The following is a 24,587-nucleotide window of genomic DNA, read 5'->3' as shown; positions in this document are numbered from 1 at the left end:
AATCAGAGAGGTCAAGCGCCCTGAAGCCAGCAAAAACCATCTGAAAATGTAGTTTTGCATCGCAATCATAATGCCGTTATACTTAAAATGCAGTCCGTCCATCCGCCAAAAGCTAGAGCTACGTGACCCACGGTAACTCTATCCGAATTCGCACGTTTGCATTAACTGAATTAATAAACCCAATTGAAATTCAGTGTCGATTTTTGCATAGGACACTCGGAATGAAATATGACGTCCAAACAGACCACAAAGCACCGGCCAAACATCCTTCAGACAGTTTTCGGCATAACTCATTGCTGTTCTGGGTAAATCAATGCGGCCGTTCGTTTGATGTCCATCGACCAGAAGCGGATGGGATAAAATTAAGCATTTGCTCATTACTATTCAATGTATCTGCTTGGTCTAGGTGGAGAGGACGGCGCGAAGAAGCTCGATGGGAATTTTGGAAGAATCTTGTTGTCTCAATTCACGCCGAACTTGAAGAAGCAGTCAAATGATCGGAAATTCGTATCAATTACGCATTCATTGAACGCGACGGGATCAGCTTTTATTCTATTAAAATATCTGTTAATCAAATAAGCCATGAATAGTCAATGAAGGAATGACTTTATCGATGATCGCGGTGGCTTTGGAAACAATCGATCCCTGATGACTTTGCAATGTCGCGCACGGTTTTTAATTTCGAGCGGAAAGCTCAGCCTAGACGAGACCAGTTAAGCGTATTATCATTCCTTGGTGTGGACAACATATTGCTTGATCCAATCACAGGCCAAACTAGACAAACGGTCTACTCGCTTGCTATTTGCCTGATCTGCAATCAGTAGAAGAAAAGCGCAATACTAAGATATAGAGTAGCTTGATAATTAGCAAATTATCGTCTGTGTGCCTTACAAAAATACATTTTTCAATAAACTTTCGCCCTTTTGCCTCCCAATCAAAATGTTAATGCTCTGTTGGCTCCTAGCTCAACCGAGCGGTTTAAATGATTTCAAATGACTACTCCCAGATAAGAAGCAGCTTCGTGGCCCTTTTGTGATGATAATTCCGAAATACTTACACCGTAGTAATATAAATTCATTAGCGTCGCCAATGGCATTTACATTAGGCTACCAGTCGGATAAGCGATCGAAACGTCGAAAAAACCGAAAAACCGCTCTCATCTTTACGATCCTAAGCTATGCTAATAGATATTGTGTGCTCGGGAAGAAGATGGGGAGATCTAGATAGCTGAATTGTTGGGGCCCGAGTAGGCGCGAGGCCCCCCTAGAGCTCCGTTAATTGCTAAAGAGCCACGCCCAGGGCGCGCCGCGTGCCCGCATCTCATTACACTTGTTGACAAATGAAAGTCGCGATTGCCGATCGACCGACGATAACCGACTGCTATAAATACCGAGCCTGAAATAACACAACTAATGAATCGTAATGGGGTTAGATGGGAAGCTGCCTGATGATACAACAGTGATAGCAGAAGAGATATGTGGCAAACTATTACTAGGAAAAATTTTAAAATTGGACAGGGGGGCAAGGTATCTAAAATGTTTTCAAGATGTATCAACTAGGCCTGGGTACCTCAGTGAATTTTTAGGAGTTGGCGCAGTGCTGCGCCAATGGCTTGGTGCGCCAACTCAACGCACCGGCCCATTAACTCAGTTTTTTTTCACCTTTTTTAGATTTATTTTAAAAGCCATTTATCAATGATATTTTTAAAATGTCTTCAAATTTCATCATTTTCCCGTTTTAGCCAAATTAGTCTTTCTTCTAAATGCTCAACTTTGTAAAGTTTCACTTAAAAATGCTGACAATCTTAAGGTAGTTTCTTACGAAATTATGAAATAAATTTCGAATCCTTCGTCGCTTTGTAACAATTTTTGAAAATCCCTTCCATCTTCGAATTTTGAACAAAAATCAAACAATTTTCTATCAAAAAACGAACAGAAGAAGCGAAAGTTTATAACAGATTATTTGGAAATCTCGTCACTTCCATTGCTCTGAAGACTGTCAAATTTGTTAAACAATGTGGTTTTTTAGTTTTTTTTTTAATTACTTTCTTCTCAAAAACGCTCTATTTTGTAGAGTTTCACTTAAAAACACTGACGGTCTGGAGGTCCTTTACGCGAAAAATTACAAGATAAACTTATAGCTTTGTAAAAATTTGACAAAATCTTTTTTCAGCGTCGAATTGCGGACAAAAACTAAAATAAATTCCAACCGTTTTTTCCCCGAAAACTATTAAGGTTTTCTCTAAAACCGACCATAAAACTAAAAGTTTGTAATCGATAACGCAAAAAAGCATAATTTTCTCCTTTTTTGACAATAATGGTTTTTTTTCAGCCAAAAATGACATAATTGATTTTGCTAGAAAATTCAACCCATTCATTGGTATGCAAGGAACTTTAGAAAACCCTTTTCAGCTTCGAATTTGGCACAAAAACCAAATAATTTTATTCAATTTTTTACCGAAAGTAATTAGGACTATCTTGAAAAAAACGACCAGAGAGCAAAAGTTTTCAAAAAATTATTGGGAAAATTCGCCGCCCGCATCGTTCTGAAGATTTCTAAAGTGTCTTAAAATTTTCAGGTCACTCCAGTTTTAACAAAGTTTCTATTAAGCCATTCTTTCGACGTAAAAATCGCATTATTTTTTAGTTTTACTTAAAATACTGGCAATCTTCAGGTATTTTCTGTGAAAAATTATAAGACAAATTTTATTGGAACACTCGCCTCCTTAACCGCGTTGCAAAAATGTTTGGAACACTTTTTTCAGCTTCGAATTATGGAAGAAACCCTCATAATTATTTCGAGGTCTTTTTCCAAAAATGTTTCACCGAACTGAAAAATCATTTATTTTGAAAACTCTTGGAAACTGGAGTTTCCTCACTTTTAGATCAACATGTCTAAGCAACGCTGTCTCTAAACAGAAAAACCGCGTTTTTCCCAACATTTTACTGTAAAATACTGGCAAACTGAATCTTTCATGCAAAAAAATGAAGAGATCGATTTTACAACAAAACTCGTCGACTTTCTTTGCACTCAGCTCTGTTGCTGGGAAAATCTAGATTACTTTTTTCAGTTGTTTGAACAAAGTAGTAAATCGTTACTCAGAAAAATATTAACCTTTTTTAGACGTGAAACTTCCAGTCTCGGGTCCCGTAAAGCTTTACCAAATGACTTATAACTCATTAACCGATGAGTTATAACTCGTTTACTCAGAGAGCGGCAACAACTCAATAGCGCAACTCAACACAGTGTTACCAAGCCTATAATCAACTGGCTTATTTTAAATAGAACATCCTATATATTATTACATTTTTGTATGTCCCAAAAAGGCAATATTTAGCCCAAGAACGGTTAGTCCAAATAATCCCCATTCAAACCTTCATGCCAGTATCCGGTTTGCTTAACGATCTCAATGAAAGTTCTAATGCTTATAATCAAGCCGATGCAAACGGGCATGTTTAACTAATTTGACCAAAACCGTGCCGTTTGGGCCTTTTGAAATTAGTGTGTTTACTTTTTCGGGAAACGACAGCCCAACAACATGTGCAGGATTGTTAAAGGGGGCACATGTTGGTTGCGGTTTGTAGAAGTTCGGCCATAATTGCGGTTTCCGAAAAAGATATCGATTACTTTGCGGCTCAAAGGCACGGATAACAATGCCCAGTTGTGAGAGGAAGTGACCAAGTAACCGATCATTTACTTGGGTGATTCAACACGGTATTTTAAGCCAGTATGAGTGAACAATGTTGATTTGCAGAAGGCAACCTGAAAATTATGGAGGATGAGGATTACTTAAAATTGGCGTCATTTCTTTTACGGTAGGTACAGGAATTTCTTTATTTCGCTTGAGAACCAGAAACACTGCTAAAATGATGTTTTCCACGAAAAAAATGAGTATCTTAGTGCTCTTTCTCGCCTGAGATAACTGGAGCTTTATAGCTCTATTGGTTCCCTAAATACGAGCAAAAAGCTAAGAGTGGTTTCAAAACCAGTGTTAATGTCGAATTCTTGCACTTTGCATGAAAACTAGAAACATTTCTAAAATAATGTTTTGCACAAAAACGTGGGTAAGTGGGTCTTTTAATGCTCTATCCCCTGGAGCTGTTCAACTCAACTGGTTTTCTAAATATGAGCAAGAAGCTCAGAGCGGTTTGCAAAACCCCCGTTAATTTCGAATTCTTGCATTTTGCGTGCCCAAAAGGCACAACTTTGCTATCGAAAACTTTCTGCGTTGGTTATAAACATTGAAAATCTGCCTTCAAACTTTAGAAGCATTTGAAGAGTCAACTATGATTTTCACTTGAACCAATTGTCTGTAGTTGCGGTTGATCTCTGGCTGTAGGAGAACAGCAAACGAAGCGACAATCTAATAAATAACGATTACAAAATGCCGCGTACAAATGCACCTGTTTTGTGACGACATGGCATGCATATCGAAAATGTGCATCATTAATAGTCAATTACTGAATGGCCATAATCCTCTAGTCATAAACAGTTCATACCGCTTTTAATCAAACAATAGCAAAAGATCCATTATCGGTTCCTTTTCATTGTTGCACCTTTTGCATTGGAATCTGGTCATTATTATTCAATGCAAACGAAATTCGATGATATTTTTGTCGGCTTAATGCCAGCGAGCTTCTCAATAAAGTTATTAAAATATGGTTATGAGTAGATTTATGATTATGAAGAATAAGAGGTACATCGGTGCGTGTGTGCGTGTGAAGTAATTGAAAATGTCGACAAAAATCGTGATTCGATTTTGTAATCCGATGAACTTTCCTACATTTTAATTATCAAAATGTAAACACCTGCAAGAAGCATTTGGATGGCATTATGTGAGTGTCGAAAATCCCTAATACAGGATGCTTTAGGAGGAAGCGTAGAAACTTTACAAATATTTAATTTGTGTTGTTTATTTCCTGAAGGAATTCGACATTCAGGTGGCTTTCTTATGTTTTTAAACCCAGACTTAATATCTACTAATTCTTTTGCATAATCCACGCACCCCAATTTCTTCGACTTTTGGAAAAACCCCGCAAATTTGCCTTCCGAGTAGTCAAAAGAAACTAATATTATTTGTTATCTAATCTAGATAAATTTATGAAAAAACGTTGTAACTTGCTAAGAAACCGAAAGTATTGGTTTGCACACAAACTGTGGATGGTACAAGATTTTGCCAAGAGCACGAAAATGTCGCGCAAGAATCAATATTTAGCCGAATCAACAAAACGTTTGATTGCATCTAAAAACGGAAAAATTCTGCATGTTTTGTACCAAGACGCTCAAGAATTTACCACTGGCCCAAAGCGGATGGGCGCGGAAGCTTCTGAATCTATGAGGAACCGTCTTCTGAACCAAATAATGTCCCTTTATATTAGTTAAAAATGAATGAATCGTCATGCCGATAAATCTAAACTAGGACAAAACACGATTAAAATGGTAATGGATTATTGTTTTCCACTTTCCCAATCTAGAACAAAAACTGGAGGGACTAAATGTAAAATGAATGAATGACAAATCGGCGAGTCATTCAACATCTATTAAGTTTTGGTGTTCGCTCAGCGGGTTCTCTCCACCTTTTAGGCCCCTTAAATCAATTGATGGCAACCTACCTCAAAGATACATTGTAAGGATTTCTAACTGCTAGTGAAATCATGTGTTTTTCACGTGAAAATTAAAAAAAAAGGTATCACTAGACTCTTTCTCTACTAGTCCTGTTTTGAGTCACGGAATCTAGTCAAGAAAGCTGCATATGTGAATGAAAGAACATATGAAGAATGAACACATCACTGGTTATTTAAGTGCATACTTTACACTTGTTAACTCGATTTAACAGATTATCGATCGACAAAATATCCACAGTGAAAAGTTAGGGAACATTTCAACCAGACGTAATTTAAGCATGTTATTTCCTTTCAATGTCTGATTGAAAACGATCGTCCACAGTGGGTTGGGTTCAATCAAAATTTGCGGTTGTTTAAAGTTCAAGTTGTACGGTTGGAGCGAAAAACCCCATTTAGAGCATTGGGTTGTTATGAAAGCTCGCACAGATGCCCAGTGGTCAGATCTGGGCGTGCCGAGGCCAGAGGTAAAGAATTACATGTGTTTTTGTCACATAATAGATAGTATATCTCCTTTGGGGGGCGGGCCGCCATTTATCATCAACTTTCTGGCAGTTCTGTCTCTATGAATTACGGCTCCTTATTTTCCTCGATGATGCACTTGCGGTCGCTCCGGTTCCGACATTACCATTATTTATGAGCGTAATTTATCGGACTTCTCAACTACCATTGCAACTCATTATGGTGGAAGAAGACGCTTTTTGAGCCTCCACTTCGCTACCTGCCGTGTGCGGTTTACTGAAGTTTAATGAAAAACATGTACGATTTTTAGCGGTAGATTACTCAAGGGAACTTTTTTTGCAGATTTTTATTCGTTTTTCCTCAATTTAAACTTGCCACAATAAACGCAATAATTTCCAACATGCTCTAAGTCCGCGATTTATTGCCAAGATTGCAGGCTGATTTCTGGTGGCCTCTAATAATTGGCCAATAAATCGGAGAAACGTGCGTAGTGTAATACCAGCATTAGAAAAAATTACCACAATTTACAATCACCCTGTAAGTAGGGGCAGATCCAGCATTAAATTCAGGGGGGGGATTATGTAGAAAAAAAAGACTGCATTTTAAGTATAACGGCATTATGATTGCGATGCAAAACTACATTTTCAGATGGTTTTTGCTGGCTTCAGGGCGCTTGACCTCTCTGATTTCCCGATCTAAACTCCCTGTAGTTTTGGTCTTGGATTTGCACCTTGTACATTAAACCAGGTTATGTAGAAAAATACAGTCTTCTGTTGTCTATGAAATTAGAAAAATTATCGTCGTTTTGTGCAAGGGTGGCGTAAGATTATGCCAAAATTTAATGTTTTCCGTCCCGCTTTTGCTCATATCTCGGAGGCAAAATGAGCAAGAACGCTCATTTGTACATCATTCTAGACAGAAATAAATGGCCGTTTTAGAAAGTGAACCATCGATAAGGAAATCTTGGCAGTTTTCTCAAAAAAATGACCATGACCCCCCCCTGAATCCGCCCTTGCCTGTAAGAAAGTTGACTGCAACTATTACAAACTCATCATACTTTTCTTCAAATTTGCCATTTAAAGCTGGTATGAACTTTTTTTGCTGACTTATTCGGCACGCTTCTAGAACTTTGCACTTTGGATCCAGTCAAAACTTTAAAAAATTGATTCGTCGGAATTCATGAAAGCTTCCGTCTTAAAACGTTGAATGCCACAATTTCTTCACATAAAAAAGCCTTTGAAATTGAAACATTTTGAGACAAATACAGAGAGTTTCTGTAGCGCAGTGGTTGGCAGGTTATTTACCACGCAAATTTAAGTTAAATTGGTTTTAAAAATTCAATTTTTTAACAGAAAATGCAGAATGTTGCATCAGGAAAAACATCAGAAAACTTTTGGCAAATTAATCAACTCGCTATTAGTCACTTGCTGACAAATTCGTCAAACTACATCCGCATATTAAAATGTTTCGTTATTGATTGCTTCAGCAATAATAAGAAATCCTAGTCAAAATAAACTATAAAAAGCAAAGTTCTTGCCCTTTACATTGACTGATTGATTTTCCAAAAGGATTTTGGCCGTGATAGCAAGAGAAATGTTAGTGTTTCTTTTAAAAGAGGCGAGAAAACTTGCGCAGTTTTCCTCAGATTAATCATTCTTCTGGAACTTCCCATTTCTGGCTGATTTATTAGGCATATTTCCAGAACTGTGCACTTTAGATGCAAATGTCAAAATTTTGAAAAAGTAATTCGTGGAGAATTTATGAAAGTTTCTGGCCTGCTTAATGCCGCAAATTGAACTGGAACATCAGTTCTAAGTGATTGTCGAAAACACGGTTGAGTTTTTCATGATTATTGAACAGTCTAATATTCCCACAAAGAGCCGCTTTGAATAGTGCCGTTTATAATATTTTTCGTGCACGTTTCCCATTGTCAAGCACATAAATCGCTGCAAAAGGCCCAATAAAACAATCAGAACCGACACGTCTGGTAACACTCCTGCAAAAGAGTTATTTGTCGCCAAAGCAGCCCAACAGAAACGAACGGAAGCGGTTCTTTTAGACAGATTTCGGCCTCGTTAACATTCAAATGGGGTTCCACCTACCGACATGGGAATTACAGCCACATTTCTGAGCTTGTAATTGAAATGAAATGAACGCGCCCGACTTTGAAAAAGGCCGCCTCAAACGACTGAAATCGTAATTAACTCGTTAGTAACCGTTGATTAGTATCGACGGATATTCGAATGCCAAATGCGTATTAATTTGCTCCAACATTACAACTTTTGGCCATATTCGGTATTGGTGGCTTGGAAGGAGAAGGCGGTGCAAACCAGCCGGCCAACGGTCCAATCCCCTAAGAATGGACAATGATGGCATGTCATTATTCGCATTCAAATTGGGTAGTAATGAGCCGAGATCTTATCTAAACCAATTTACTTAATTCAGACTACGTATTATTTATTTAAATTTTCGCTTACATCACAAAGTGAAATGGAGGCCACTTATCCATAGTAATCAATCACATTCAACAGAACAGCCACCCGGAAATACATCCACAATAATCCTACAACTTGCTGCGGGAGAGAGTGGATCAAAAGCACTATTTACCTCAGTAGCAGAGTTTTTTTCTAAGGCTTTAGAGATTTGTCCAAAAACTTTCCTAATTCTCTGTGTACGCATTTATTCAAAATGTCCTAAACTGTTACTAATAAATTATATACGATTTTATTCAGCGGCTCTTATTGTTCGTAATTGAAGCTGTCGCTCATTAAGTGAAACTCCCTCATTTCAATTTTAATGCGATGAAGTCAAAAGCGTTATGATACATTTAACGTCGTTGCGTTTATATAAACTCACCCCCGAATATCATAAATTAGTCAGGGAGTAAATTTCTCTGTCGAATTATGCAAATGTGACGGCCTGGCAATTCCTCTCTTTTAGGCCCAAGAGATCACAAACAGTGGGCCAAATTCCCTATTTGAAAAAGCGTTGGTTGGAACTTTGCAATTTTTTTCTGCGGATTTTGCATTCAATGTTTCTAACAATTATTGAGGCTCAAGAAGATTATTATAACATTATAAATTTTGCCAGGCAAGAAATTTATATATTTTTGCCGGGCAAGAAAATGCATGCCAAGGCTTAAAGCAGCAACAACGCTACACATAAAAACTAATGATGGTGGAAAAATACACCGAAACGTATTTTGATTGATAAATAGAGACAATAAATGACTGAAACCCAGGAATGAATTTGATTGGGAATTGAAACACAGTCAGGAAAGTATATACAATAAAATTACAACTGCAAGTTAAGTAGTAATTTGACACTTATTTGGTTGACATTGATGTTTACATCTGGTTGTGATTTGTTTTGTTATGTTCTAATCAACTTTTGCAAGCTCTTAAAGAAATAGAAACAGATCGAAAAGTGTGTAAGTATTGTTTTATGTCATAAATGTCATCAACTCCAATAAATAAACAAGTCTGACAAGTCAACTGTCACTCGACAACAAGTAATTTGACGTTTTGCAGCGCCACAAAAAAAGGCCAACATAAAGTATATAGTAGTATTAAGTTTTTTGTATCAATTTATCTTTGCTGAAACTTCCCCTATTGCTTAGCCAGAAAATCAAGTTAAAATAACAAAAATTTTTAAATTCCACTTATGGTGGTCCACTGTGCTCTATAGGTTGGGCCTTAGTAGATGCTCAATCTCCGCTTTGTTGTTCACCACAGATGTATATCTCCCTAAGGGAACATGAATTCCGGACGCAAATGAATGCAATTTTCCCATTATAGATTGATTGTGGGATATCAGATTTCCAGCAAAAGCTTCGCAAATAACAGATTCCTGATGTCAACTCAGTTTAAACAAAATATGCAAAATTACTCACTCATATTCGCTCAATTCCTTCTCCCTTCTTCCACGCACGATTACAGGAGGGAATTTTTAAAATGCAGCAAGAAACGGCTTGAATGTTCACCTGTTAGCATATAAAATGCTCAAGCTTGTCATCCAGTTTTCGACGTTTGGGGAGTGCCAAAAAGCCATTGCATCACTAAATGACAGCGATTACATCATGCAAGAGTAACTACCCGAGTTGGATAATGGTAATTTAGCCCCAACGTCCGTCTGAACGTCCAAAACTGAATATTTCAGGGTTTACAACAAATCAAAATAGTTTGCAACCCATAACGGTATCCATAGCTAACTCTGATGATGAAGCCAAGTAACAACGAGCGCCCCTGAATGTACTGCACTGAATGCCAAATTACCTTGATCTTGGCCAAACCGCACAAGCTGGCAATGTTGGTGCAAACTAATACGTTTGTTTTGCAATCTGACAGAAACAGCTGAGGTCCCGATGTGACAGTAATGGAGGGATAAACATTCAAAGTTTCAAAGATAGTTACGGTGATTATGCTTACATAAAAACCATTCCAGCAAGTGTCGTGGCATTAAAAAATCAGCCTGTGGTCATTCAATAAATGCCTAATCAAGTGGTAATTAAATCGACTTAACCTCCCGTCAGTTTTTGCAGTTTTGGAAGATCCATTTCAGTGGTCGCTCAATATGTGCCTAACCACTGCATGAATTTATGGCCTCTTTATCAGGTGAGATAAAGAATTGGTGTTTTTCAGTTAAACAGTCAGTTTGTTGTCCGGGCAGTGAAAACACGTCCATTATTTGAGACCATGTTACCTCTAAGAAACGCTCAACATTGAACCGAAGGCCCAGTTTAAAATGGACGTGTTTTGTGACCATGCAGATGACCTGCGACAGCTATTGCTTGACGATGAGAATCTCGGACATCCTTGCATGAAATGCTTGGGAAATAACAATGCAAATGGACATGTTGGAATAGACTTCAGCTCATCCAAACTGGTTCTGGAAGACCCAAGTGTTTATGATCCAAGAGCGGACAACTCTGAGGATTCACCCCTGCTCGTACATGTAAGTACACAACTTAAGGATTCGATAAAATTATCTCCACTAATTTAGATAAGAACTAAATGAATTGGCGACGATCATAGTTTAATTTCGCATCATTTTATCGAACCCTTTCGGATATTGGTTGATTAAAACATAAAAGGCTTAAGCAATATTGAGAAATTCAAATGAAGCTTTGCAGTTCCGAAAGTGGGGTAATATTATTCAAATGTTGCCTAGTCAGAGTTTTTCAATTAGCAAACCCATTTGAAATATGCAGTGTTTTACCTTAAACAACTTTTTCTTGTCAATGTTTCGATTTAAAATAAAAAATGTCGACCAGAAATAGTAAACATTCCGTTCCATTGCCGATTCATTTCATAAGAAAACTGTATAGTCACTAAGCAATAATTTGTACCAAGAAGGTTGGGAAAGTAACATATCTGCTCGCTATAATATTCGCACAAGTTTAAAGCATTGTCAATAGGAAAACAGTAAATTGTATCATTAGCGAGGTAATTTTAAGTTGGAAGGATTGGGGCCTATCGGTTAAAGTTCCTAAGTAAAGCTTCGTTACATTAATTCTACAAGAGCAGATTGGGTTCGTCTAAGACACGTAGAATCGCAAGACTATTTACGATCCTTTTGTGCAGTTTAAACCACGCGAAGTATGTTGAGTTGTTGGATATTTTATAGTTTAACAATTAAAAAACCTCGTAAATTCGCAATTAAACGTGTATGAAATGTTGTTTAAATGGGTCTACCTGTACGTGTATTTTAAATACTTTCAGTTTATAGCAGATTTCATTGTTCTTTTAGTTATTTCAGTGCGAGATAGGCGAGGATGACTTGGGTGTAAAACCGCAAGTCTTATTCAAGATTAGTGGCCCAATATCAAATAGTTGCCAATTTGCTAATCAATCGTAACAACTTCACAATTAAGCGGTTTCCCAGGAAGAACAAACTTCCTGGTTTTTTTCGCAACAGTATTTCTGCTTCAATGCCTGAACTTTCACCGAATGATATCTCCGCAGTGCACTCTTTCAAATGCCTTCTTGTTCATATTTTTTCATAATAAAATATCGTTTATCCCTAAAACTGTTGTCGATAGGAATTTGGTCCTGACTTGAAAAACTTGAGTCTAAAATCCAAGTGAAGTTTTCACCCCAGAAATGGTGATTTTCGGGTTATTAGGCCGAAAATCACCGATGATTGTTCAAACCATTCGCCATTGAAATTGTATTTATTTTCGATCATAAAATGTACTGTAAAAAACGTGTTGGCATCTTTAAAGGTTTGTTCTATAGCTCTCGAAACGAACCACAAAAAGTTTTCCGGCAAAAAACTGAGTTAATATGAGCGGTGAAGATATCAAGTTCGAACAAAGCAACGCCTAGAGCATCTTCCATCTCTCATAAACTTCTAGGGGTGCGAGTGAGACAACTGCTGCCAGCTACGTTCTTGAATGGAATTATTTGATTCATTCGAATCAGAGCCTGAGCATCAGAAACGAAAACATTTTGAAGATATCAAAAATCGGGCTGAAAAACCCGCAAATCGAGGATTGTTCCCAATCAGGGGCGAATCCAGCTTTAAAGTCAGGGGGGGGTTATGTAGAAAAAATACAGAATCTGTTATCTATGAAATTAGAAAAATGATCGTCGTCTTGTGCAAGGGTGGCGCAATTTTGCTCATTTCTCGGAGGCAAAATGAGCAAGAGCGCTCATTTGTACATCATTCTAGACAGAACTAAATGGCCTTTTTAGAAAGTGAACCATGGATGGGGAATTGTTGGCAGTTTTCTCAAAAAATGCTTGAATTCAAGAAGTTTTAGATTTGCGTAGTTTTTTCCCCCCTGGATCCGCCCTTGTTCCCAATGTAGAAACGTTTGTTCCTCCTTTGAAGTAGTAACGTATGATGTGTTTTAGAACGAGTTTACGCTCATTTTGAAAAAACTACCAGAAAGAAAAACACCATTTCTCAACTACAAACACGATCTTCAACCAAAACAAACCTCACTGACTGCGTAACTGGAAAATATAGTGAAAACTGAGAAAATAATGCGATTCACCCTGTAGATGAATATGCTCATGCATCCTCGAGTACTTAATATTTTTAATCTTCCCAAATGTCGTTAATATCATGTTGATAAAACGAGTTTGCTGGACGATTACGAGTTGTATAGCGAGTCTCATTAACACAATCGAATGTGTTGATTGATTCGCATCAGCATGTTGCCCGAATATATTCTGATGTAAGCACGAATCCGACTGTAAAATAAATAATTTTCAATTTCCCTAGGAATATTTCAGGGATCCGAGCGACGATGTGGAGTTCCATTGCCACAAGTCCCTGTCCTCCACCGAGGACCCAAAAGCCTTCAATAAACTACTGTTAGCTTCGGGATTTTGCTTTATTTTTATGGTAAGTTGGAAGCTGCCTGATTTTACGCTAGAATAATATTTATTGTTCGTAGCTGGCTGAACTCATTGGTGGTTACTTTGCTGGAAGTTTAGCCGTTATGACCGATGCGGCGCATTTATTTTCGGACTTTATTGGGTTCCTCATTTCCTTACTGGCCATATTGTTGTCGCGGAAGCCCGCAACTAAACACATGACTTTCGGGTACTACAGATCGGAAGTTTTGGGTGCCTTTTTAAGGTAGGAACATTTATTACAATTTCTGCAAATATGTATCAATATGTGTGATAAATGTGGCAGATGCTCAATGATTAATGTACTGTTGCGTTGATAACACTGGGCTGATTTGCTTCAGGATTAAACTTGAGCTTTGTTAAATTAATTAATTTATTCAAATTTTTTATTCATTTTCAGTGTGCTGACTATATGGTTCCTTGTGGGAATTTTCTTGGTTTTAGCATTGAAGAGGCTCTACTTGGAAGAGTACAACATTGACGCCAACACCATGATTATTGTGGCTTCAATCGGGCTACTCGTAAATATCATGTAAGCTTCTTCTACCAATATTAGTCAGGCTTTATATTGTTCCTGCTCCAGAATGGGAGCAGTGTTGCATGGGATTTGCCATGGGCACAGCCACGGGCCCCAACTGCAAGATCCAGACAATATCAATGTGAGAGCCGCTTCCGCTCATGTGCTAGGCGATTTGGTACAAAGTATCGGCGTTCTGCTAGCGGCTGTGATTATAAAAGTGAGCCCAGAAGCATTGAGTATCAATTTAGTTTAATGCTGTTTGATTTTTCCGCAGATTTTCCCCAATGCTCAAGCGGCAGATCCGATCTGCACCCTCATTTTTTCTGTGATTATTATTTTTACGACGGCCCGAGTTGGCAAGGACTCGATCGGGTTACTTATGCAAGGAAGTCCCGTAACTCGAGACAAACTATCCAAAGCATTAAAGCAAATTTCCGGAGTGCGGCATGTTCACGATGTGAATATTTGGTCGTTGACGCCTGGCAGGAATGTGGTAACCGCACACTTAGCCGTTGGTAAGTCCGTTTATTACATATTTCCAGTTGAACTCTTCACAGTGTGTCTTGCGTTTAGATGATTACTGTGATAAAGATGTCATCCTGCAAAAGGCTACGTCTTCAGTGAAGCTCCTATTGCCAATTTTTAGCTGTACATTTCAGGTGGAATCGTATAAAGTAGATGGGATAAGTAGTTGTAAGTTTTGTAGACTGCGAGAGTGCTGACAATTTGAATACTCCCTTGAAACTGGGCGGTTTTGGGTCTAGTTTGGGCCAAAAAGCCTGCAACAATATTGCTTTTAACATTTAAACGATAAAGTCCCGTTTATTTACTGGTGAAACCAGTTAAACCTATTTTTTAGAAATCACGGTCAGTTTGTTCTTGCGAACATTCCTTTATACATGATGTTATGGCTATACAAATAGTTATGATAGAATTAAGTTGTATGATTAACGTGAACGTTTTGTAGGTGTTCTATTATTGACAATCTCGATAATGTGCGCATTTTCTCACATGTACAGGGTGTTTGTTATAGGATCTTGCCGAAATGCTCTCCAATTTTTTTAACATTACGTAACCCGCCTTACGCCACTTCGGAATAATTAAGGAAATGCATCGACATAACAAACACCGGCTATATACAATTTACAGTATTACTTCTGTCCTAAATGCTAAACGTTTTAGTTTCCTTTGTATAATACAATCTTGCCATGTTCTATGTGGTGTTGTTAGACATTAAATACTATTTATTTGTTAACCGAAAATGTCAGTGTTAATGCGAAAATAAATTTCATTCTAGAAGTCCCATTCACATGAAAAAATGTCCAAGTTTGAAAAATTGTTCAAGCTATCCATATCCTCCAAGTCATCTGGAAAAGATCGGCATTAAAAGTAGTCAATGATCGCCCCCTCATCGCCGTACTTACCACTATTAAGGGCTACTCTATCACTCAAAGGCAACGCTGGCTTAAGTAAATCGGTTAAAGGCAGGGATTTTCGGATAGTTTTGAAAATTGGATGTGTGAGCAACTGAACCGCGGATGGCCGATCATACGGCTCCCGATTTAAGCACAGTGCTGTTACTTGATGTGAATCTTCGCTAAATCTCCTATGAATTATCTTTGGGCTTATATCACAATCTCCTGGAAAAAAATGGGTTTGAACAGGCAAACGTTGATGACCAGCTGAATTACCGCTGCTGCAGTCGCCGTTCAGGTCTCGAGGAATTGTTGAGCAATCCAGCAGCTGTGGTGTACAACCTCTGACTTTTTCCGTCAACATTAACGTTGAAGACATGCCAGCAAATGGCTCGGACCCGTTTCCCAACTCACATATCACCATTCCAACGCTATAAATATCTGACTTCTCGTTATATCCTAAAACCACCCACATGTCTTAACTAATCCATTTTAATCGAAGTGTCTGTACCTATGAGGTTTTGCTCTAATAGTTCTGGGCTCAACCAATTGAGGTTGGCCTTTGTACTGGAGGGAAATGAGTGGATTGTTTTCTGCCACCGCCCATTTATCACAATGGGGCAGGCATACCTGAAGCCCGTTAGACAAGCCCTGCCTGCAGATGAGACCAATATGTGACTAGCTCGAATTGCCCTTAAAAAGAAAAGCGGCATTGGTAAGCTCTTTAGCTGGTTTCTGCAGAATTACCTGTGAATGTATCCTTTTCGGTGAACGTAACTTAATGCGTCTAATAAGTCTCTGAGAACAATCACAATCGCTTGCTCTGGCAGACCTAAAAGGCGAATTAATCAACTGAAAGTTAACGCGCGGTTTATTGCAGCAATTCTGGCGGATTGTCTTCAGTAGTACCTTCATTGAAGTGATTGTTCAATAAGTCCCTGCAGGAGCCGTAAGCCATTAAGGGGCTCACAACGCACACCTCAGGACCATGGACAAATGTTGCTAAGTAGGGCAGTATGTGCGGGTGTTGTAGCTGTTTCGTTATGATGATTTCAAGCTGAAACCATCAATTCGTACTGGAAAAAGTTTCATATAATTTGAACACTTACATCTACCAAGGAGCTGTCTTCCTTCAGTTTATCCATGTTGAACTTCTTCAGGGCTACCAGGGAGTTTGAAGGGTGATGTTTTGCCAAATTCACTGTAGCCCTACCTTCAAAGCACTGCCCCAATGAGGAAATGGTCTTGTAGTCATTGAAGTTGATATTGAAATTAATCATTATATATAATTGTGGACATTGAGGGAACCGACAAATATTAGAGGCGTAAAGTGCACAACTCCAGCTCAGGTTGTAATGCTGCTTGATTTTCACCCGAACATTTTTGAGGAGAAATTTGGTTAAGTGTTGTGGTGTTTGTTTTGTTTTCGTCTGTTCTACTAATGACGGCTGTCAAACCGTTAGCCAGGCAAATAAGTGCATTTTTCTAATTATTTGTGCTATTGAACTTGGGTTGTAAAACACTAACTTTCTCCTAAACAAAACCGCTTTGCCTAAACAAGTTTCCTTGGCAAAACCTGCGAAAATTCAGTGTTTAGTCCAAAACTAGCCTAACAATTTGTAAGGTTGTTAGGTTAGTTCCCTAATGTCAGGTTGAAGTAAACTTTTAAGAATTTGCCGGGAAATTCATTGTTTTGGTCGCAAATAACAGATAAACCGAATCGCTTTCCACAGAGAGCTCTAAAACAACCAAAAACATCATGTGGAATACAGGTTTGACTACCTCCTCGATTTGGCATAGGAATAAGCTCCTACAATATGATTTCCTTAGGTTACAACTCGGGCTTCAATGATTCCAATGCTGGGGGCTTTCTCAACAACACCACAAACAACGACTCCCCATCAGGCAAAGAACCGAAGGTAACTTGATCTATTGTCAAGAAGCACAGCTATATTTTGCTGCTTTTATTCCAGTCAGTTAGACGGCTTCAGAGCGTAGTCCCATTGGTAGTTCGTATGCTGCGAGACAGTGGAGACGATTTCAAGCTATTTGGAATGCCTGTTCAAATTGTAAGCATTCCCACCTAGAATGTAAGACACGCTTTCTTTAATAGGGTCCCCATTCTAGGTGTCTCTTGTGGGAATCTTGCTAGAGTTTGATGTGCAGTCCACGAAAGCCTCCTACACCATTCAAGATCATACTGGTTCAATCAAAGCGATTTTCTGGCTGGAGGGCGAAAATGGCGATGAAGCTTGCAAGATGCCGGCAGTGAAAGAGGGCGGATATGTTAAAGTGTATGGCACCATCCGCAACCAAGAGGGCGAAAAGGCGTTGATGGTCTTGAAGATGTTCCCAATCGACGACTGCAACATTATCTTAACGCATTTGATGGAAGTAATCGACACCAGGCTTCAAGCAGAAGTTATGAGTAAAAATACAGTAAGTATCACACTGTATCTACATATAAAGTTTCGCTCTGAGCGCATCTGTACTTGATTCATAAAAGTAGGTATGAAAGTTTCATTGTTGTTCAATGTTCATTAGGCTGAACAAATCAAGCAAAATAATCCTGGGGCTTCTTTGGCCAACTCAATGACCATGTTTGATGAAAATGTGGTGGATAATGGGCAGCACAACCTCTCAGGTATACAGTTGAAAGTCTATAAGTTTCTTCAGAGTGTCCAGGGTCAGGCAGGCCCAGACAGAGCTTCAATTCTAGCCCATTTTCCGTCTAATCAAAGGAAAGATGCCAAGTAAGTATAATATATAATTGAGGAAAATGTGTTGAATAATGCAACATTGATAAAGAGTCAAGGATTTCATCGCAAATAAAATAATTTATGTGTATTTCAGCGAGGCTTTGGAGTTTCTGGTGAATGAAGGGCACGCATATTCCACCATCGACAATGATCACTTTAAGCCCACGGATGTTTAAGCCGAAGAAATAAGTTTTTTTGTACAATAAATGACGCCAAGTCATGTCTAGAGTAAGTATGCCATTGGCTCTATTTTTTTAGATATTCATTCATTGTTTGATTAATTTGTTGCCTAATTAATCAACATTGCACAATGTAGAAGTTAGTTGGTTTTCTTGTTATGTAATATTTTTTAATCAAATACAGCAGTTACCTTATCGCTAATTTTCCGATAACACACACTATATCGCAAAGAACTGGGAATTCAAGGAGTACTTTCGGCTTTCTGATGCGGTTTGCGTTGAAGCGTCGGGCTCAATTCAAAACAATGTTTGTTGGTGCTAAGCATTAAACTTAAAAAGCACGCGGGTGAAAACTGAATCTTTGGGCCATAAATATCGAAAGACTTTTCATTTATTTGCTTTCTTAATTCTTAAGTATGTTTTCAAACATAAACACAAGCCACTTATTTGGGCTGTTTAAACGCTTCATACTTGGCCAATTCTTCGTAGGTTACTGTTTTATGAACCTGTTCGGCTGCGTCTATAAAGTCGGCCACCGAAACGGGCCGTGCCCTGACCGAGAAAGCGGGCAAACTGTGCAATTGATTGACACAAACATCTTCTACATTCGTATCGAATTCGTGAGCATTGGTTTCGGCTTCACGAAACCCCTTGAATGGTTCATAGAAACCATCAACAGTTTTACTCCATAAAGTGGTGAGTTGCAGTTCGGTCAGCGGAATCTCCAGAGCAGCATGCACCAGAGTCGAAATGTCCGAACCGGAAAACCCGTCGCATAACTGGATCAGCTCTTGCAGTTGTTGAGGTGTTTGAATTATTTCCGTGTTCCTGGTGAGCAGCTGGAATAGCTCGAGCCTTTCCTCGCTGTTGGGCAACGGGACGTAAATTTGCTTGTTGAAGCGTCTGAGGATGGCTGGGTCCAAATCCCACGGGCAATTTGTCGCTGCGATAATCAACACATTTGGGCAGCGGTCCACTGTCGTCATTTGCGCCATTAATTCGGTTTTAATGCTGTAACAAACGTTTGAGGTGAGATTTTTTATCGAAAGTCTTACTGATTTTCAGATGACTATTTGCCCGGTGGAGGTTTGAATCTCTTAATAATTTAATCCCATTACTAAAAGATGGTTTTGAGGGTTGGTTAGAGCGGGTTTGAGGATTCGGATATGAAGATTTTGGAACTTTTCCGGCAGGTCGCTTTATCATGCTATATGAACTGCTCAAATTTTAGGTTTTTTTTTAAGAAACCAAGCGCTTAAAGAGACTAGTCAGAGAATGGCTTACCGTCTTGAGTAGTCATGTTCTCCAGTGGTTCGCCTGCGGCCAATCCCGTCAATTTCATCAATGAAAAGTATAGCGAAGCGGTCATTTGCTCGCAAATACTGAAAGATCTGCCTGAGATTCCTAAAAAGTATGCGTATTTTGTTTCGGTTTCTCATATTCAAGGTGACTACTTCGAGTATATCCAAAAGTGGAACTTTGGGTTCCTGCAACGATTATCTTACCGTTCGGTTTCTCCAACATTCGGCGACATGAAATTCCCAGCAGACATGGAATGAAACGTAGCTCCTGATTCTGCAGCCAAGGCATTTGCCAGCCGTGTTTTACCTGTGCCAGGTGGCCCATACAATAGAATGCAGTTGGTTTTTGAGCGGTTTTCAAACAGTTGTGGTTGCGTGCGAGGCAAAATCACCAAAGTGTGTAGAAGATTCTTGATGCCCCTTAAGCCGGCGATTTCGTGCAGGCCGCCCACTGTTGGACTCTCGATTCCATCCTTTACGACATTTGGAGCCGCGCATTCCGGTTCCTCATCGAATGCTCCACTTGCGGTTTTAACTTTCATTGACAGAGCCCCAATCACTGCAAGAAAATGTTCGAACTTCTCGGTGAGTTTGATGAACATTTTCAGCGCCTCTTCGAGCGCTTGCACGATTAGGTTCAGCTTGTCGAGTATGTTGGATTGTTCGTTCACATGGGAGTGCGACTGCATTTCGGTTAGGAAGTGAATGTTTGGATTAAACTAGAATTATCTGCAAAATCCACTAACGTCAAACGGCAGCCCGAGAATAATAAATTCTTAATATTTCTCTTAGTTTATTTCTGAAGCACATTCCAGTGAAGCAATTTCAACAATGTGGTATGTTTTGCAATTTTTTTGGGGTTTCTCTATTAAATTTCCTGTGAACTATCTGCGGTTTGATACAGTTCAAACTCATTTAGAGGGCCTACAGGGCAGCGCTGCCAAATCAGGCTCCAATATTAACCAATGCGCGTCTAGGGCCCCCACCAATTCCCCGGGCACGTCAGTGTCAATTTTCCCCGAAATATATCTGTACTTTTCTTTTAATGTGAGTTTGAATTCCTACTGTTTTTAATTAAATTAGTTCGTGATTTATCGTGTGCTCCAAACTAGTGCAATTCAACCCCAATTGCAGCGCCACCAAGTACCAGCTGTTCGTTGTGTTAATTAAACGGTAAGCAAATTTCCGATTGTTGCTTCCCAAACATGGGTGTTTGTGGGCATGTTTCTTCCCAGAACACCATTTCCTCGACTATTCCATCATTTTCCTAATTTCGTTTCAGTCTAGTCACTAGGAATCATTGAACTCCGTGATGACCGGCGATAATTAGGCCGCCAATGTCTACACGTAATTTTTTATTGCTACTAGTAAGAACAGATGGATTATGGCAACATCAAATTGATTCATTAACGTTGTGGCTCTTCACTGGTACCTTAATTACCCAACACGGTTATATTGGCTTGGAAAACACCGTAATCTTCAAGCAGTCGCCTACGTAAAGTGGCCTCCTGAAAATTCTTAGATCTTCTTCATCTAAAATTATCCCACACTACAGGTTTTCATGTTTATTTTCGTTTGAGTCTTGAGCTGCAATTTCAAGAGCGATCAAGTTTCATTTGAAAATCTGTCAGGTGCAGTAGAATTTGCTACTTAAGCCAGTCGGATACTGTTACTCCAACTTTGCAGCTTGCAACAATCACCCACTTATACTGAATTGCTATTTACTTGTAAAGCAATTAAGGAGCGTTTGTTTTCAAGAGTTCAATTCAGTGCTCTTTTGGACTTAGATTTTCTTGCCAGAGGACTGGAAATTTTCCTAAACTCATCTCTTATATGGAATAAGGTGTAGCACACCACACTGAAGCACCAATATAAGCTGCTCTAAACAACTTTCACGTTCTCTTAGAAAAAATTGAACCGATGCTCATGCAGCTGTATTTGATTTTTTTCGGAATTGGGCTAATCACGTTTCGCCTTCTTACTGGCCTCATACCTTCAGCATGTTTAAATGTGCATAAAGAAACAGGAACATTTACGAGCACGAAAAAAACTCATTCGACTCCTCTACTATTGCTGTGTTGTTGAGTACAGAAGAAAACAGCAAATGCCTTTAAAAGTTGGTTCTATTCCTCTTAGTGTTCTGCATTACCCTAGAAAAAATCCCCTCAACAGTGTATGTGTATTTAAGTAAAATAATGAAACCCTCTCTATATCGCTCCACACCCCATTAAGAGTGGCTTCTAAAAATACGAAAGGCATCCAAAAATACTTCCCTACCATTACAACGTTCTACCTTGATGTATCTAAAGTCTAGGTATTAATAAATAATGGTTGTTTATTAGGCACTTAGATGTATGGTTGGTGTGTGGTTAAAAATAGGTTTTAGTTCACATGTCGCGAGATTAAAGAAAATCTTCTGCTTACATAAATCTTTCCTGGTCCTATTTAGTTCCGTGTTTCTTTTAAGCGTGTTGTTCTACTGGCAATAAATCAGGTTTATGTGGCTTTAAAAATTCTACCCAGACAATGTACGATTTGCGTAATAGATGTGGATAGATAGTGCAAGTCCACAATGCAATTGCAAGCTTAGCTCCAACGCATCATTTATCTATTTAAAATATTCGTGTTTTGGTATCTACTCCCCTTTCCAAAGCGCATCGCCTATAGGAAACCTAAAAATAACCAGCGGTGAGGGAATTCCACTACTCCATCGTCTGGCACGTTCAGTTTATTCCAGAGTCGACGACGTTGTATTCGATTTTTTTGCGTAGATATTCGGATTGTTTTTGTGTGCTATTTTTTATTTCTGCGTATCGCCATCATGGGTAAAAAACGACGATTGAACAAGCTCATTTCGAAATGGATTAAAAGGTCAGCCAGATGGATTAATATGGAATCGTTCAGGTCGTAGCTATGCAGCATGAAATTCCGTTAATTTGCTTGTAGGGTCCAGTTTTAGCGAAAGAAGTGCAGATAACGGCTGTTTGATTGCTCAGTTTGGTTTGGTTTTTGTCTGGTTTATTACTTTTTTCATTAACAACGTCGCGGCAAGATTTGTTAAGGGGGTTTTGAGCAAGAAAATTTGCTTGCATTTTGGCCTCAGCATCCCACTTCCCAAATTAGACTGAGAAAAGAAAGTAATAAATGCGCTTAAACGTAGGCGGTCGCACTTTGGTGTTGGTGGATCGTTTTCGCAAGCCAATGTGAGAATGATCCGTTACTGCATTTAAACAGCTAACTTGAAGTTTGCAATATATCAACGAGAGAAACACTATTTTTAACAGCAGTTCTGACCCAAAAACAGTTCAGAAACTTTCTATTTTGGTCTTCAAACTAAATGTCTTGTAGCTGGGAAGATTTACCTTGTGCCATTGCCAATTAACGCATTCATTGATCAAAGCAAATTTTACCAAGCATGGTGTCTAGTTAAAACTAAAATGTTGTCATATTTGAGTCAAGCCCACAGGATGTCCATAAACTGTAATTCATGGGAATTTTTTTGATTTTGTCCTTTGAATACCCGTTTTTCCTCAAGCCATTGTTGAATCCCACTAAAATAGCTCGATGGAGGCTGTTTTGTTTGTGTGTAAATGATGTCGAGCGCCTATAAAGTCAATAGAAGAGTTGTTGACTTTGGATAAATAACTGTTACTACATTTTAGTGCGCTTTGGTAAATAAACTTTTATTGCACTCGAATTGGTTTAACATGATAGGACCGCAGCAGATGTTTGAGGGTTTGAACCCGCTTGTGAAGAACTGATGGAACAATCGGGGATTTTAACGTTTTAAGGCCGTTGTTGGTAGGAATGTGGTCCGGGTGTTTCAAGGTATGTTGTGGGGAACACCTCTGAAGGTGCTAGCCATGCGTGCTGGCGAAACATCTTGGACGACGGCCTAGAAACTTAAAAATCGGCAATTGTTCCAACAAAGGAACTCCGTCCAGTTATTGCTGTCATTTCTAGTGACCTGCCTGAAGACCGATCTTCAGTGCTGCTTCTACGTGTAACCAGAGCGCCAACCTCGCCAAAGCCAGCAAAACGACCCTTTTCGCTCCCACTTGCTTTGGGGGTCGTCTCCAGTTGCTCTAAAGCACAGGTATGTTATCCTAACAATGTCTTCCAACAAATAATGTTCAATGTTAAATCACTGAGCGTATCATCCAGTCACTTGTTAGGTGTTTACCAGCAGATAAACGGAAAGCTGCAAATTGAAACATTTGTAGGCAGCGCGAAAAAAGCTCACTTATAAATGGTTTCCGGAGATGTCTCATTACCAGCAGTTGTAAAAGCGCAGGAAAGAGAAATAAGAGCATGAATGAAGATCGTTTAATTTGGCCCAGGCGGCCTTTTTGCGATTTATGGCTTGCGCCGTTAAAAAGCCGAATAATTGCCCAGATGAGTGATTTATTTCGTTTTCCAAAAACGACTTTTCCATTTTAGGGCCTTTTTTGTTTTGGTTTTAACGCTCGTCGTCGGTTTTGCGTGAATGGGATTTGCCATCTTAATTTTTAGTGATTGTTGTGGGACATTCACCTAATGCTTATGCGGACAATCGTAAAACGCGTTCCAGTTAAGCCTGCCAAATACTTTGAATATCTCAGCACTCGCTTAAGCTTAAGCCCCCCGTCTATTATTAGTGGCATTGGAAATTGTCGCGAGTAATGTTAAAATTGAGCGTTTTTAAGAAGCTTCTAAGTACCAGCTCAAAAAACACGCAAGAAAAATTTCGATTTTTGTGAGCTCGATTTTTTCAAAAAATATGAAACCACTCAAAAAATCGTCAATTTTACATTAGTTTTATCTTATGGACGCGAAGAATGCAACGAGCTCATTTAAAAACCCGTCAGAACAGGGGCGGATCCAGCTTTAAATTCAGGGGGGGTTATGTAGAAAAAATATAGTCTTCTGTTGTCTATGAAATTAGAAAAATTATCGTCGTTTTGTGCAAGGGTGGCGTAAGATTATT

General features: G+C 39.0%; 5 protein-coding genes across 11 annotated transcripts in view; 3 read left to right on the top strand and 2 right to left on the bottom strand.

Annotated features, from left to right (window-relative positions):
- The first annotated feature begins 10,430 nt into the window (after positions 1–10,430).
- On the top strand, positions 10,431–15,272 carry LOC109536258 (zinc transporter 2). Of its 5 annotated transcripts, none has more exons than XM_019902387.2 (8): positions 10,431–10,496; positions 10,724–11,036; positions 13,314–13,436; positions 13,489–13,673; positions 13,848–13,979; positions 14,031–14,184; positions 14,242–14,482; positions 14,541–15,272. In XM_019902387.2, the coding sequence occupies exons 2-8, from the start codon at positions 10,827–10,829 to the stop codon at positions 14,687–14,689; spliced, it is 1,194 nt and encodes a 397-aa protein (XP_019757946.2). In that variant the 5' UTR covers positions 10,431–10,496; positions 10,724–10,826; the 3' UTR covers positions 14,690–15,272. The 5 variants fall into 5 exon arrangements, with proteins under 5 accessions (XP_019757946.2, XP_019757945.2, XP_019757948.2 ...); XM_019902386.2 differs by having other exon boundaries at positions 10,431–10,585; XM_019902389.2 differs by having other exon boundaries at positions 10,431–10,696; positions 10,852–11,036.
- LOC109536260 (STE20-related kinase adapter protein alpha) lies at positions 14,770–16,817 on the bottom strand. 3 transcript variants are annotated; one of them, XM_019902394.2, is made up of 7 exons: positions 16,492–16,817; positions 16,292–16,439; positions 16,130–16,214; positions 15,894–16,075; positions 15,659–15,841; positions 15,392–15,607; positions 14,770–15,334 (listed from the first exon to the last, which is right to left on the bottom strand). In XM_019902394.2, the coding sequence occupies exons 1-7, from the start codon at positions 16,660–16,662 to the stop codon at positions 15,261–15,263; spliced, it is 1,059 nt and encodes a 352-aa protein (XP_019757953.2). In that variant the 5' UTR covers positions 16,663–16,817; the 3' UTR covers positions 14,770–15,260. The 3 variants fall into 3 exon arrangements, with proteins under 3 accessions (XP_019757953.2, XP_048523238.1, XP_019757952.2); XM_048667281.1 differs by having other exon boundaries at positions 16,498–16,817; XM_019902393.2 differs by having other exon boundaries at positions 15,392–15,841.
- Positions 16,805–18,522, top strand: LOC109536262 (replication protein A 32 kDa subunit). The gene is made up of 6 exons (XM_019902396.2): positions 16,805–17,154; positions 17,213–17,301; positions 17,356–17,451; positions 17,510–17,821; positions 17,927–18,135; positions 18,236–18,522. The coding sequence occupies exons 1-6, from the start codon at positions 17,142–17,144 to the stop codon at positions 18,315–18,317; spliced, it is 801 nt and encodes a 266-aa protein (XP_019757955.1). The 5' UTR covers positions 16,805–17,141; the 3' UTR covers positions 18,318–18,522.
- A 171-nt stretch (positions 18,523–18,693) lies between these two features.
- LOC109536259 (suppressor protein of bem1/bed5 double mutants) lies at positions 18,694–20,714 on the bottom strand. Its single transcript, XM_019902392.2, has 3 exons — positions 19,826–20,714; positions 19,605–19,724; positions 18,694–19,331 (listed from the first exon to the last, which is right to left on the bottom strand). The coding sequence occupies exons 1-3, from the start codon at positions 20,308–20,310 to the stop codon at positions 18,764–18,766; spliced, it is 1,173 nt and encodes a 390-aa protein (XP_019757951.2). The 5' UTR covers positions 20,311–20,714; the 3' UTR covers positions 18,694–18,763.
- LOC109536235 overlaps positions 20,712–24,587 on the top strand; it is a 19,723-nt gene continuing 15,847 nt past the window's right edge. The window contains exons 1-2 of the mRNA XM_048667280.1: positions 20,712–20,794; positions 23,585–23,717. The gene's annotated coding sequence lies outside the window, so the exon portion shown is untranslated. The remainder of the gene's footprint in view (positions 20,795–23,584; positions 23,718–24,587) is intronic.

Source organism: Dendroctonus ponderosae, unplaced genomic scaffold, assembly GCF_020466585.1.
Source record: "Dendroctonus ponderosae isolate FM_Combo_2020 unplaced genomic scaffold, Dpon_F_20191213v2 Dpon_F_20191213_6, whole genome shotgun sequence".
In the NCBI taxonomy this organism is placed as follows: Eukaryota; Metazoa; Arthropoda; class Insecta; order Coleoptera; family Curculionidae; genus Dendroctonus; species Dendroctonus ponderosae.
This window is presented reverse-complemented; position numbering and strand designations above follow the sequence as displayed.